Source organism: Panthera leo, chromosome B2, assembly GCF_018350215.1.
Source record: "Panthera leo isolate Ple1 chromosome B2, P.leo_Ple1_pat1.1, whole genome shotgun sequence".
Taxonomy (NCBI): Eukaryota; Metazoa; Chordata; class Mammalia; order Carnivora; family Felidae; genus Panthera; species Panthera leo.
Window position 1 is genome coordinate 39,202,283 of NC_056683.1, and position 14,108 is coordinate 39,216,390.

General features: G+C 50.3%; 1 protein-coding gene across 2 annotated transcripts in view; it reads right to left on the minus strand.

The window, feature by feature from the left end:
* The window catches only part of TREM2 (triggering receptor expressed on myeloid cells 2), an 8,646-nt gene extending 3,314 nt beyond the window's left edge, over nucleotides 1-5,332 (minus strand). The window contains exons 1-4 of one of the 2 annotated variants that reach the window (XM_042938700.1): nucleotides 5,196-5,332; nucleotides 3,420-3,770; nucleotides 1,936-2,026; nucleotides 1,035-1,228 (exon numbers count right to left, since the gene is read on the minus strand). In XM_042938700.1, coding sequence (XP_042794634.1) covers nucleotides 1,035-1,228; nucleotides 1,936-2,026; nucleotides 3,420-3,770; nucleotides 5,196-5,235 — 676 coding nt within the window. In that variant the 5' untranslated portion in view covers nucleotides 5,236-5,332. Of the gene's footprint in view, nucleotides 1-213; nucleotides 939-1,034; nucleotides 1,229-1,935; nucleotides 2,027-3,419; nucleotides 3,771-5,195 lie in introns of those variants that run through there. The other variant, XM_042938701.1, reaches the window with a different exon arrangement.
* Nucleotides 5,333-14,108: the final 8,776 nt, after the last annotated feature.

A 14,108-nucleotide genomic window follows, 5' to 3' on the forward strand; every position in this document is an offset into this window, starting at 1 on the left:
ACCTTGTGTGAGCAGGAATCTTTGCCTGTTTGGTTCTCGCTTGTCTCCAGCGCTCAGAATGGTACCTGGCGCAGAACATATCCATTTTCTCATGAAATAAATGAGTAGGATGGAGCTAGAGGGAAGGGCAACGTGAACACGAAGTGAAATTTGCACTTCCAGGCTCTACTGGGGACTTGGGGTGACATCTTTCCCTCGAGAGCCTCAGTTTCCCTTCTGTGCAGTGAGGGGCTCAGAGCAGTAGTTCCCGGCTCTGGTATGCTGCACTCCATGAGGCCAGCCGTGGGTGTTCCCCTGGAGGGGAAGTAACACGCTGAAAGCAGAGGTCTGGGGAAGCGAGTCGATGAGTCAGCTGGGCGTTATATGGACTGATGGGTGGGGGAGGTGGGCCGCAATAATCCTCGGGAACTGACAGGTGGGAGGCAAATGGAGGAGAGGGGCAGCAGCCTGGATGCTAGAGAAATCCCAGACGAGGAGGCAGGATCCAGCAATTAGATCTAGGGAAGGGAGCGAGGAAAAGCAAAAGATGGGCAGTTTGGAGGCGGGGAGAACAGAGAGACGAGGTAGCCTAAGACCCAAGGCCCCAAGGAGGCAGACCTCTTGACTTTTCCTCGTCCAGATTCATTCTCCTAGCCTGGTAGCCAAAGAGAAGTCTTGGATTTATTTGTGAGAGTGTTTAATAACCAATGCCTACAAGTTGGTGAATGTCCTTCCCACTTCCCAGGTGTGCCCCCCCCCCCACACACACACACACACACACACACACCTTTGTTTCCAGGGGCCAGGGGAAGCAGGGTATGGGCAGGGTGACCTTTCGCCAAAGCAGAACCATGAGTGTTGGTGGCTGAGGGGCAGGTGTGCAGGCCGGGGTGGTCCCAGCAGACCTCTCTCGGGGCCTCTCTTCCCATGCCAGGTCTTCTCTCACGTGTCTCTCTGCCCTGCAACCGACCGCGTGCTCACACAGCCCCTCTGAGCCCCACCTCGCCACCCCTGCCCAGTCCACCCCCATCCACCACTGCGCTCTGGAAGCTCACCTGTTAGGGTCTGGAGCTGGTAACCTGGGTCACGGCTGCAGTCCAGCCCACCGGCCTGGGGCGTCCCCAGTTTCTGCCCATGCCAGGCCACAGCCCAGAGAGCACTGGCTGCTAAAAGCTTGCCCAGAAACATGCAGGCCAGGAGGAAAAGGATGGGAGTGGGTGGAAAGGGGATATCCTCTTCTGAGAGACCCCTTGAAGACACAAGGAGGACATGAGGGAGACCTTGGGGTGGCCTACACACTGGAGTCTGCCCACCGAGAAGGACCGAGGAGATACCAGGTGCTTTCAGGGGCCTTAGAATAGCTCCCCACCCAGCACCATCCCTGGGATGAGGCTTGAGGGAGCCTGTAGTCAGGAGACCTGAGTTCTAGGTACGGATCTACCTGCTGAGTGCGTTTAAACACATCACCTTCCCTTGCTGGGCAGTTTCCTGCTGTGCATAATAGTATAGTCTGGGGGGGGGTGTGTGTGTGTGTGTGTGCGCGCGCACATGTGCACTCCATGGTTATACTAACAGTATTTTAACACCAGTACACGGGAATGAACCAACCAGAGCTGATCCTACCAAAGGAGCAGGTATGGGAGTGGGGTCCCAGTTTTGTCCTAAAACCCTTATTATTGCTGAATTGTGGGGATGTCCAAGGGTGGCCAGGGAAGGGATGGGAGGCTGACCATTCAGGAGTCTTGGAGCAGCAGCTATGTATAAAAAAAGAATTTCAGCATGTTAACAACGGGCAGGGCCACACCAACACGTAATGGCTGGTCGGAGGGGTGTTCAGACAGATCATCTCCAGGCCCATTTTCATGCTCTAATTGCCTTGGGATTTGTAGCTCTAGGGCCCCAGCCCCCATCCCATGCCTGGGCTCTGCAGGGTGGAAGTCTGCCCCACCTCTGTACCTGGACATGCTGCGTTCCACCTGGGCATCCTCGAAGCTCTTGGACTCTTCAGGGATCCAGAGACCTCCAGGGTCCAGGTGATCAAGGGGGTCTGTGGGAGACAGAGCCTATGAGCTTCTAGCCCCTCCTCCTTGAGGCAGCCAGTCACAGTGGGGAGCACCCATCTGGATGCCACGAGGCCCCCTAGGCTCTGGCCTGGAGCAGATCAGGTCATTAACCTCTCTGAGCCTCGGTCTCCTCACCTGTTAAGTGGGGTGATAGTGTTGCAGGATTCAGTGAGATCATCCTGTATGGCTAAGTGCCGAAACTACAACTCCCACCCCCCCAGCACACAGGGTCTTTGGGAAGGTCAAATGGATGAATGGATGTATTTGAAAGTTCTGTGTGAACTGTCAAGCTGTCTACACCAGCCATGGAGTATTATTATAATAATGTTATTTTCCTGCCACCCTCTTGGGAGTTGGCTGAGGCTTAGGCCCTAATAGGGCTGAAAATCTGTGTCTCCTTGGCCCCTACTGCCACCTCTGCATGTAAAAAAGTGGTGGCCATGGGGTTTGGGTCTAGGGCAAACCGTCTCCCCTCCCCTCCCCACCTTAGACCTTCGATGAATGGCTCATTTCCATCACAAGGGGCCATGTGGTAGGGGAGGATTTGAGAAGAGAAAGAGTCAGAAAGGGGACACGAACCCCCAGATTTGTTCTCCTTTGGGATACATAGTGTTCTGGAGACCCAGGCAGAAGGCTTTCCTGGAGGGCATCGTGTGCAAAGCCTGGGGCGGGGGGGGACCTCCACTGCCACCCTGTGTCACCTGGCATGAGGATCCCAGGTCTGCAGGGTGGAAGTCAGCAGCAGGAGGCTGGGGTGTGGGCTGTCACTTACCCCCAAGCATTTTTAACTCTGTCGCCTCACTGATACTCCCTGGGAGCCCTGTGGGGGCAGCGGGACAAACATCATCATCTCCATTTAAAGATAAGGAAATGGAGGCCTGGAGAGACGAAGCACATCACCCGGGGTCACAGGCAGTGTCCCTTCGTAGGGCTTGTTTTCTGTACCAGGTCAGTGCTTGATTTATGTTTTCAGGTCCTTTGGATAATTGGGTGAGGGAGTAAACGAACCTCCCACCACTCACTCCTTAAGGACCACTGTACAGTGCTCACATCCCAACTGGATGCCGAATGGATAAAGCTATGGGGAGAGGCAGGAGTGCAAGCAGCTCACTGGGTGCCTTGTGCAAATTAGAGCCCAGAATCCTTCCTGTAAGCGATGCAGGGAGTGCAGCCTGGAGCGGGGCGCCAGGGCTAGAGTGCGGTCCCCTTGCGCAGTGAGTAACCTGCACGACCATCCACAGGGGCCCTCAAGTGGGAGGGCAAGATCTGCACCGTGGGTTTCCCCAGGGTGGTCGAGAGGGCGGTCCTGTGCCCAGACCTTGGAGACACAGTCCCAGCCCAGGGGTGGCCTAGAGGTGCAGTCAGCCACCCACTCACCGGCCAGCACTTCCACCAGGACCTTCCTGAGGGTGTCGGCCTCATCACCATAGAGACTCTGGCACTGGTAGAGGCCGGCGTCGTGGGCTTGAAGATTCCGCAGCGTAATGGTGAGTGTGCCCCCCAGGGCATCATCCACGATGGCCGTGCTCCCATTCCACCTCTTCAGGAAAGACAGCAGCCACGAGCGGTGGGTGCTGACGACCCGCTGGCACGTGCCCTCTTCATCCAGCTGGCGGCACCAGGCTTTGCGTCTGCCCCAGTGCTTCAGGGAGTTGTAGGGGCAGGAGACCTGCAGGGACCGGCCTGCCATGCCCTGGAATACGGTGGTGTTGTGGGCTCGGGACAGCTCTGGGGAGGAGACATTCACTCACTCTTCGCTCATTCACCAAACGTTTATTGAACACCTACTGTGCGCAGTGAACAAGGAGACAGAAGTCTTGCCCTTAAGGAGCTCAGCTTCCTGTATAAGTTGGGAGAAGGCGCACAGTCCACCATGAAACCCAGGTCCCCAGTCCGGCTTTAACACCGTTGGACTTGCTGGGCATTTTTAAAGAACTGTCCCTCTCTGGACCTATTTCCAGAGACGTTGGCCTTGAAGTTCCCTCCGGTTCTCTTCCGCCCATTTTATCCCTATCACATGGGACCAAGACCTCTCCTCCAGGCTCTCCGTCTCAAGGGAGCGGGGCCAGTGGCCCCCTCGGGTCTGGGCTGGATACCCACCTCCCTGCCCTGGCCATTTGTGCTCACTCTGCAGTGGCCCACGCAGGCCCTGGCTCTGCCATCTCCTCCTTCTGACCTTCAGTTCCCAGCTTCCCTATTTCTGTGGCTTTGTTCCCCTTTCAGGAGAGACTCATCTCAGAGCTATTTTGGGGGGAGACATGAGGCTGCTATTTTGGAGACCCGTCTTGGGGTGGGGGAGATAGGCTTAAAGCGTGGTCTATTGCCAGGGCAGGGGCTGCAGGGGGTATCGTCCAGAGCCCTCTGCCTCGACTTCCCCTCTCTTGGTCCTCCCTTACCCCATCCGCAACCATATGGCAAAAGAGACTTGGAAGACAAGATTAAGGGGCAGGTGGCCTGCCTTTTGAAGCAGAGAGACTTGAGGGAAGAGGGAGGGGGCATCCCTCTGCCTCCAGGCAGCCCCCCATCGTCCCCCACACCACTCCCCACTAAGAAGCCTCAGGAGCAGGGCTCGACTGGGACAGCCCTCTGCTCACCATGTTTGCCTGTTGCCCTAGGGGAGCAAGAGGCACCTTACCCCAATGAAAAGAGGTAGTTGTGTGCAAGAACCTGGGGTGTCAGCCCCCCATCTCCCTTCCAGGCCTGAGGACAAGAGGACCTTCACGTCAGCACAAGATGTACATCCTCAGCTACGGGTTGTTTTCCTCCTCTCTTTCTTCCCTCCCACCCTGCCATCCCTCCGGGGCCAGTGGTGCCTCATCTTCAGGGCTCTTACCGGTGCCCCCCCAAACTTCCCCCAACTGCTACCTAGTGCCTGAGGTACCACCATCAGAATTCCTTCCTTTTCTTTGTGGCCAGAATCCAGCAGCCCCTCAGACTCCCACGTGCATGAAGAGTCAGACAGTGGGTTCTCCTCCCGGGGAGGGAGGGAGAGTATGAAGAATGCGGGGAGAGTGGGGAAAAGCGGGGTGCAGACCATGCCGAGGATGTCAGCCGCCTTTATAGTTGGGCCCAAGGCTGCCCGCCCACCCACCCACTGGATACTCAAGAAGGGGAAGGAGAGAAGGCCTGGCCAGCGGCAAGACGGGCTCCTACCTGTGACGGCCACCAGGATGAGCAGGCGGAGAGGCTCCATGTCAGGCTTCCCTGGTGGAAGGCAGACACAGGGGACCTTGTGCAAGATCTCGTCTTTCCCTTGAAGTGCGGAAAGGAGAGGGGCAGGCGCATCGAGTGCTGCCCACAGGAACTGGGCTTTTAGGGATTGAGAAATAGTCAGGACTGGGGTCTGGTTTTATGATTCAGGGAGGGGGTGTGGGGTGGGGGAGGAAGGGAGAGGAGGGGCCAGTCACTGCTGCCCAGGAGGCAGTGGGAGGCTGAGGATCCCAGACCTCTGAGAGGCCAGCCTGCCCCACTGCCTGTCCCAGCCAGGGGGACCCCACATGGCAGGGGCTGGACAGTGTCCAAGGCTGTGGAGCCCAGCCCAGGGATCACAGTCCCCACTGCTGTGTCCAGACCCTGCTCCAGCTTCAGTGCCTATCACACTCTTGCTGCAGCCTTGCAAGGACCAGGGGCCAGCTGGACCCTCATCTGGGGCCTCCTAGTCCTTCCCTCCAGGCCAGCATCCCTGTAGTGTAGGTAGACTTCAAGTCCTCCTTCCTCACTGCCTGTGTGTGCACCACACCCCCCCCCCCACAACCTCTCTGTATCTCAGTCCTTACATCTGTATAGTGGGAATAAGAATAGTGTGTAGGGTTATTGGGAGGATAACATAGATTTCTACCGGCAAAGTGCTTTAGAATAGGGCCTGACACACAATAAGCACTCAGCAAATACTAATTAGTACTATTATCCCAGTTAGGGTGGGGGGGGGGGGAAGGGGGAGATGGGCTTTGCACGAGGGGGAGAATTTCTCTTCCACCTGCCGTCTCCTGCCCAAGCGTATCCTTTGCACATTTGGGCACCTCCTGTGTGCACCAGTGCACGAGGGCATTATTTTGTGCATGCACACACCTATGGGACAACACAGGATGTGACATTTGCTGGAGTTTCCAGGGCTGGAGGTGTGCTTTCTCCACAGGTGCAGGAGTGGGGTGGGGGTACTTGAAGGGTGATCCAGGCACAGGGATTTGCAGGTACAAAGCCACCAAAGTGTGAAATGGCTCTTGGCAGTCAGTCCTGGGATGGGGTGAGGGAGGAGTGGTAATTCCCAGGGGCGGGAAGGTGAGTCCTGCAGGGGGAGGTAGCAGAGAGGCCAGGAAGGGTCCACAGGCACCCACAGATCGTCAGAATCTACTCTGGTTTCCTGCAAGCACTCACTGATTTGTTTTTATTTATTTCTTTACTGTGCATCTACGGTATTTACAGGGAATGCACCTAGAGATGGGGGTTAATGATGAACATAATTTAGTCCTTCACTCGGGAAACCAGCTCCCCAGTCTTGACTTAATGGCTTGGGGAATAGAAGGGTCTGAGGCCACCTGAAAATCACTGGATAGGTCCCCTTCTATGGTCTTTTTATAAAGTCAGGATTATTGGCATATCATTTACATACACAAGAATTCACCCCGTTAGGTGTCTACCTCTATGAATTTTGACAAATTCATACATCTGTGTAACAACCGCCACAATCAAAATACAGAACACCTCTATCAGCCCCCCAAAAAGCTCCCTCGTGCTCCTGCTAGCCAATCTCCTTTCCAGCTCAGGTCCTGGCAACCACTGATCTGACTTCTGTTCCTACGGCTTCCTGCCCTTTCTAGAATGTTCTATACCTGGAATTATTTGGTGTATAGCTCTGAGTTTGGCTTCTTTCACTTATGATAATGTATTCAACACACATGAAGTTGTGCTCCTCAGTAATTCACTTACTTTTTATTGCTGAACAGTATTTAATTGTATGGCTGATGCATACCTTGTCTATCCACTCACCAGCTGATGAACATTTGAGTGGTTTCAAGTTGGGGGCGATTATGAAAAAAGCCACCATAGACATTCATGCACCTATATTTTGTGTGGTTATATGTGTCATTTCCCTTGGCTAAAACCCTAAGAGGGGTCACGTGTTAAGTGTGTGTCTAACTTTATAAATGCTGCCACACTGTGTTGCAAAATGGCTATACTATTTTTGTATCCTTGTCAAGACTTGATATTGTCAGGGTTTGGAAAAGCCATTCTAATAATTTTGTGGCTATATCTCATTATGGTTTTAATTCTATTTTCATAATAACTAATGATGTTGAACATCTTATCATTGCCTGCTTTTTTTGAGAGAGAGAGAGAGGGAGGGAGAGGCAGTGCACGTGTGTGGGGAGAGGGGCAGAGGGAGAGGGAGAAAGAGAATCTTAAGCAGGCTCTATGCTCAGCTTGGAGCCCAATGCGGGGCTCGGTGTCCCAACTGTGAGATCATGACCTGAGCCAAAATCAAGAATCGGACACTCAACTGACTGAGGCTTCTGGGATTCAAACCCTTGCTCTCTAGCCCCCACCTCTCTCTCACCTCTGACTCCTCTCAGACTTGACCTTCTTTCTTTGTATTTGGACCATTGTTCTCTGACACTTCTAGCTGAGGCAGTTCTCCCATCCTTAGCATCTCATATTTTCTCAGACGGGGATCTTGGCCCCTGTCTAGAACCAGTACCTCCTCTCTTCAGGGCAGACACCTCCCGGAGAGTGAGGGTGTGTGTACTCGCTCAAGTGCATGTGCCGGGATTGCTTTAGGTCATGGGCAAGCAGCAGCCAGTAGGCTAGGGGATGGCAGGCCCAAAGGGAAGATCTGGACGATAGCACAGGTGCTAGGAGGCAGGGATCCAGGCACTGAACCTGCCTCAGGTCATCACAGACATCACAGGACTGAGACAGAAATGCAGGGAACCTCATCTACCATGCGGCTGGATCAGGACTGGTCCAGATCCTGCCAGGATTGGGGAGGGTACCTAGCCTGCCTTTGGGGGCCAAGTGTGGGGATTAGAAGGCTGGATGGGACAGATGCAAAGTGGGGATTGAGCACACAGGTTTGGGCTTCTTACAGACCCATGCTTAATCCCAGCTCTGTTATTTACTGGCTGTGTGGCCTTGGGCAAGTTCCTAACTCTCTGGGCCGGCTTCACTATCTGGGTATGTAAAGGTAGGGCATGTTAAGTGCTCAAAAAAGAAAGAAAGAAGAAAGAAAAAAAAAAGAAAGAAAGAAAGAAAGAAAGAAAGAAAGAAAGAAGAAAGAAAGGAAGGAAGGAAGGAAGGAAGGAAGGAAGGAAGGAAGGAGGGAAGAAAGAAAGAAAAAGAAAGAAAGAAAAGGGCTAGAATTATTTTCCTTCCTCTTCCCTATATTTCTCTCTAAAATCTTCCTTCTTCCTGTCTATCTCCATCCCAGAATTTCATCTTCCATTTTCAAGATGGCAGCTTTCCCTATATCTTGTCTAGCTGTCTGTCTGTCTGTCTGTGTATCTCCCCTGGATGATCCCCAGGAGCTACTTTCTCACCCGTCCCGTCTCCCCCCGTGTCTTCAGGTCCTACTCCCCACCGCCCCCACCACCACCACCACACACACACCTTTTCCTCCGTGCTTACCTTGCCACAGACTCACCTGTCCTCACATCTTCTTTATCCATTCATCCATCGATGGACATTTGGGCTCTTTCCATACTTTGGCTGTTGTTGATAGTGCTGCTATAAACATTGGTGTGCATGTGCTGCTTTGCAACAGCATACCTGTATCCCTAGCAGTGCAATTGTGGGGCCGTAAGGTAGTTCTATTTTTAATTTTTTGAGGAAACTCCATACTGTTTTCCAGGGTGGCTGCACCGGTTTGCATTCCCAACAGCAGTGCAAAAGATATCCTCTTTCTCCGCATCCTCACCAACATCTGTTGTTGCTGAGTTGTTAATGTTAGCCATTCTGATAGGTGTGAGGTGGTATCTCATTGTGGATTTGATTTATATTGCCCTGATGATAAGTGATGTTGAGCGTTTTTTCATGTGTCGGTTGGCCATCTGGATGTTTTCTTTGGAGAAGTTTCTATTTATGTCTTTTGCCCATTTCTTCACTGGATTATTTGTGTTTTGGGTGTTGAGTTTGATAAGTTCTTTATAGATTTTGGATTTATACATTATCTGATATGTCTTTTGCAAATATGTCCCATTCTGTCAGTTGCCTTTTAGTTTTGCTGATTGTTTCCTTCACTGTGCAGAAGCTTTTTTATTTCTTAGGGACAGCTTTGTTATTCACGCTCTTCAACTGCCCATTTGAGTCTGATCACCAGAAGACATGAATAGCCTCCTCGCAGCCCTCCTGGACTGACTTTTCTGCTGCCTTTGACCCCTGCTGACCGTGCTCCACTCCTGTCCCCACCCCTGCCCCATGCTATCCCTGCTCAGTCCTGTTCTGCCCCTGGGAGGCTGCCCCTCTGGACTCCATCACCCCAGCGCCTGGCCCCCTGGCTTACTACTGCTGGGTCTAGCAGAACGGAGCTACAGGCAGGGGTTGGCAGTTAGGAGGAGAGATAAGTTGGAGTACTTACTTTCCCCTACTCCCTCCATGTCTGCCATGGCTCACACAGTGGCTGCCTTCCTCTGTAGCCATAACTCTGATTGGTGGTCCCTCCTCCACGGCTCCCGCTCTCACTTGGCTCCAAGAACACAGTTCTCTCTCCTTGCTCTTTCAAGTTGGGGTGTTAACACTCCCTGTCTTTGGATGCATCGCCATCCCTTGGTGGCCCGCTCATCCTTGTCCACTCCTCTGTAGGAACCCTGTTAAAATGATCGGCAATAGGGGCGCCTGGGTGGCTCAGTCGGTTAAGCGTCCGACTTCGGCTCAGGTCACGATCTCGCGGTCCGCGAGTTCGAGCCCCGCGTCGGGCTCTGGGCTGATGGCTCAGAGCCTGGAGCCTGCTTCCGATTCTGTGTTTCCCTCTCTCTCTGCCCCTCTCCCATTCATGTTGTGTCTCTCTCTGTCTCAAAAATAAATAAACGTTAAAAAAAAAATTAAAAAAAAAAAATGATCGGCAGTTGAACTCTCTTGTGCTTGCTGCCTGGTCCTGGAAGGGAACTTGCCCTACAACTATCCCCTCCCGGGCATTCCTTTCCCTCTTACCCAGGAAGTGGGAGAGACTGGAGCCCTCTTCCCGGGGGCACATTCATTTATTCCACCTATTTTCCAAGCTCCTACCATATGCCAGGCTCCATGCTAGGTGCTAGGAAGGTGCAGTGAGCACAGGAGTCACTGCCCCTTTGTTGCTAGATGTGGAAGTGATGTTGATATTGCAGATCTGTATTGGCAGGATTTTAAGACAATACCCTGGGTTCAGGGAGTGAAGGGAGACCCTCAAATGAGTGATCAGAGAGAGCTTGGGGACATTTCTTGTCATCTCAGGCAGAAAGGCACATCTGGGCCTCTGTTCTAAGTGTGAGTTGAGAAGTCAGGACGCCTGTTAAGGTGGAAGTGAGGGTCCAGGCTTGGACCACAAGGATCTGCCAACTGAAGATGGGTCTTGCCATGGCCAGAAACAAAATGCCTTAAAAATAAAAGAGAATTATTAGAGAATTGCAGCCTTTCTTTAGATTTTTTTTTTAATGTTTATTTATTTTTGAGAGAGAGAGACAAACAGTGAGAGCCAGGGAGGGGCAGAGACAGAGGGGGAGACACAGAATCCGAAACAGGCTCCAGGCTCTGAGCTGTTAGCACACAGCCTGATGTGGGGCTTGAACTCACGAACCGTGAGACCATGACCCGAGCCCAAGTCAGACGCTTAACCGACTGAGCCACCCAGGCGCCCCAAGAATTGCAGCCTTTCCTAAAAGAAAGAAAACAGTTCCTCCCGAGTGGGGCGGATTCCCACCCCCAGCACTGAGTGGACCCCACCCGGTGGTGCTGTGTCCTTGTAATGCCCCGGACTGAGTCAGTCCACAAGTCCTTCCCTCTACACCCGGAGCACGTTGGGCAGTCTGGGACCAACAAGGAAGTAAATCCTGAGACCAATGTGCATCTAGACCAGCCCTTCCTAACAGTATCTGACCACAAAACCCTTCTAAAAGCACTCTAAATTTTCAGACAATCCACAGGAGCGCCAGAGTTACATTTATGCCTGGATTAGAGTAGAAAGCAATGACAGTCCTAAAGATAAATTCGTTGCTGCAAAATTTGATAATTTTCAAAACAACTTTTAAGCAGAATTTTTAAAATCACAATTTAGAAAAATCAGGTAATTTTTAAAGACCTAGTACTGAAATCACAGCAAGATAAAACGCTTATTAAATAGGGTTGTTAAATACATCGGTGATGTCATGATTCCTTGGTAAATACTCCTTGTGCAGTTGAAATATCGTACCCACAAGCCACAGGCAATTTGCCCCAGGATCACCTGCCACAGTCATGTAGCGCGCAGATTCAGAGGGAGCTTATTTCTATCATAGTAACTATATAAAATGTGCTTAGCGTTTTAAAAATCTTTTGAAAACTGTAGTCAATTAATTTTTATATGAAAAAATATAAAAATTAACTTTAAAAAGGTAAAAGTTGTCCATAATTCCACACTCAAAATACATGAGTTGGGGCACCTGGGTGGCTCAGTTGGTTAAGAGTCTGATCTTGATTTCAGCTCAGGTCATGATCTCACGGTTCGTGAGTTCAAGCCTGGCATGGGGCTCTGTGCTGACAGCATGGAGCCTGTGTGGGATTCTCTCCCTCTTCCTCTGCTCCTCTCCCCCACTTGCAGTCTCTCTCTCTCTCTGTCTGTCTGTCTCTCTCTCTCTCTCTCTCTCTCAAAACAAAAACTAAAGAATAAAAAAAAAGAAGAAAAAACAGACAAGAATGTATTGAGTGCTTACTATGTGTGGGGCATTGTTCTAAACACCTTAAATGTGTTTTGCCATTACCTGTGAGGTAGGTAATATTATTGTTCCAGGTAACCAAGATCCAGAGAAGTTAAATAACTTTCCTGAGGCCACACAGCTCATACAGGTGGAAGTTAGGTTTAGATCCGAGCAGTCTGGCTCCAGAGCCAGTCCGCCTAATCTTACTGAGTGGAATTTTCCTCCACTCTAATACCACTCCCTGGAGATAATTTCTACTGATATTTTAGTGTTTGTTCATCTAGCCTTTTTGCTATGGTCATACAGAGACACAAACACAAAGGAGTTCATGCTAGACATATTATTTTGTGGCATTTTCACTTAATCTATCTGGAATATCTCTCCATATCAACGGATGTCTACATAATATTCCTTGGTATGAATGTATCATAACTTCTTAATCAACCTCCCATTAATGGATATTAAAAGAGTTTCTAAGAGCCAACTTTTGCAAATTGTGATAAGCACAACTTCCTTTTCCTTACGTTAAAATGTTTGAAGAAAATGTGTTCCTAGCATGGGTTATTTTCACATGGGTTATTTTCACATGACACTTATTAATGTCTCTTAAAACGCTAATGTTTTGTGGTGCATTGGGAGGTGAATCTCAACACTTCTATAGCTGCAGGAAGCTTCGGGTTGCGATCCACTCCTTCTGCGTTCCAAGTCATGTAGCAGAACCTGCCATTAGTCACCCTTCCACCCCACATCGCCAGACCCTCCCCACAAACTCAAATATCTCAGCCTGGAAGACAAGACCTAAAACAGCAGGGACCAGAGAGATTTGGAGGATCCATTCTTTCCTCCGACTCAGGCTCGGCTTCTCGACTTGTGAGTCTTTGGCTGAGGAGACATACTCCTTCAGTGAAGACACTAATGACCACCAGGGGGAGGGCCAGGAAAACTAAGTTGAGGAGAGATTGGCTGAGGGTTTGGGGGTGAGCCAGCCTGTAGCTGCCAGCCATTGACAGCAAGGTAAGGACTCGTGCATTTCCTTGAAGGACAGAGAAAAGCTTCAGATTGTTGTGATGACTTTTTGTTGGTGTTAGCCTGGGGTTCCTTGAATGAAGCTCCTTGAAAGGACCCTCACCAAATCTAGCTTGTGGATTTGTTACATGCATGACCGCCGCAGTGGGTGGGAGAAGGGGCTTGTTTTGAGAAATCTGTAAAGATTCCAGGAAGAAAGAAGCTCAGGCAGAAGAGATAGTAGTGGTAAAGAAAAAGAAGGCCAGCCAAGTTTCTGACCTTCGGGAAGCTGTGCTGGGATTTAGAATTTACATTAAGAACTTATTTCACTGGGGCACCTGGGTGGCTCAGTTAAGCATCCCACTTCAGCTCAGGTCGTGATCTCGCGGTTCGTGAGTTCGAGCCCCACGTGGGGCTCTGTGCTGACAGCTCAGAGCCTGGAGCCTGCTTCTGATTCTGTGTCTGCCCCTCCCCCCGCTCACACTCTGTCTCTCTCACTCAAAAATAAACATCAAAAAAAATTTACAGTAGACTTACTTAGCACCAAAATTTACATATCCTGCCATGCTTACATTTTTTTTCTGTTGTTGTATGTTGCATAACCTCCTGATGTAATAGGAACCTGATAACAGCACCTGCCTGGTGGTTTTATTGTTACAGAGAAAATGCCATTTGGGGTGCCTAAATTCATTCACAGAACTAGATTTTTGACTGTGATTATTATCATGAACTCTCAGAATTAAAAAATATGAGGTATGTATCTATATATCTATGTCTATATCTGTATCTATATCTATATCTAAATCTATACCTATATCTGTTCCTATATTTCTGTATCTACATATGAAGCATTACAGACATATTTGAAGTCCCCAACCAATATACTGGGTAGAAATGTTTTTAGTTGAGATTTGAATTTATTTGATTGCTCATGAGGTTAACCATTACTTATGTTTTTCATTTTCTTGGGTGTGATTTTCTTCTCACCTATAATTTGTCCACTAAAAACGGTGTGTCCTTTTACTGATTTATAAATCCTGGATGCTAATCTTTTATCAGTTATATGCATTGCAAATTCCATTTCCCTGTCGGCGGCTTCTCCTCCCACTTTATTTCTGGTGTCTTCTTTTTGTACTCGAGTTTTTCATTTTAATATAGTCAAACACCACATTTCCCCTTTATGGTTTGCACTTTTGATATC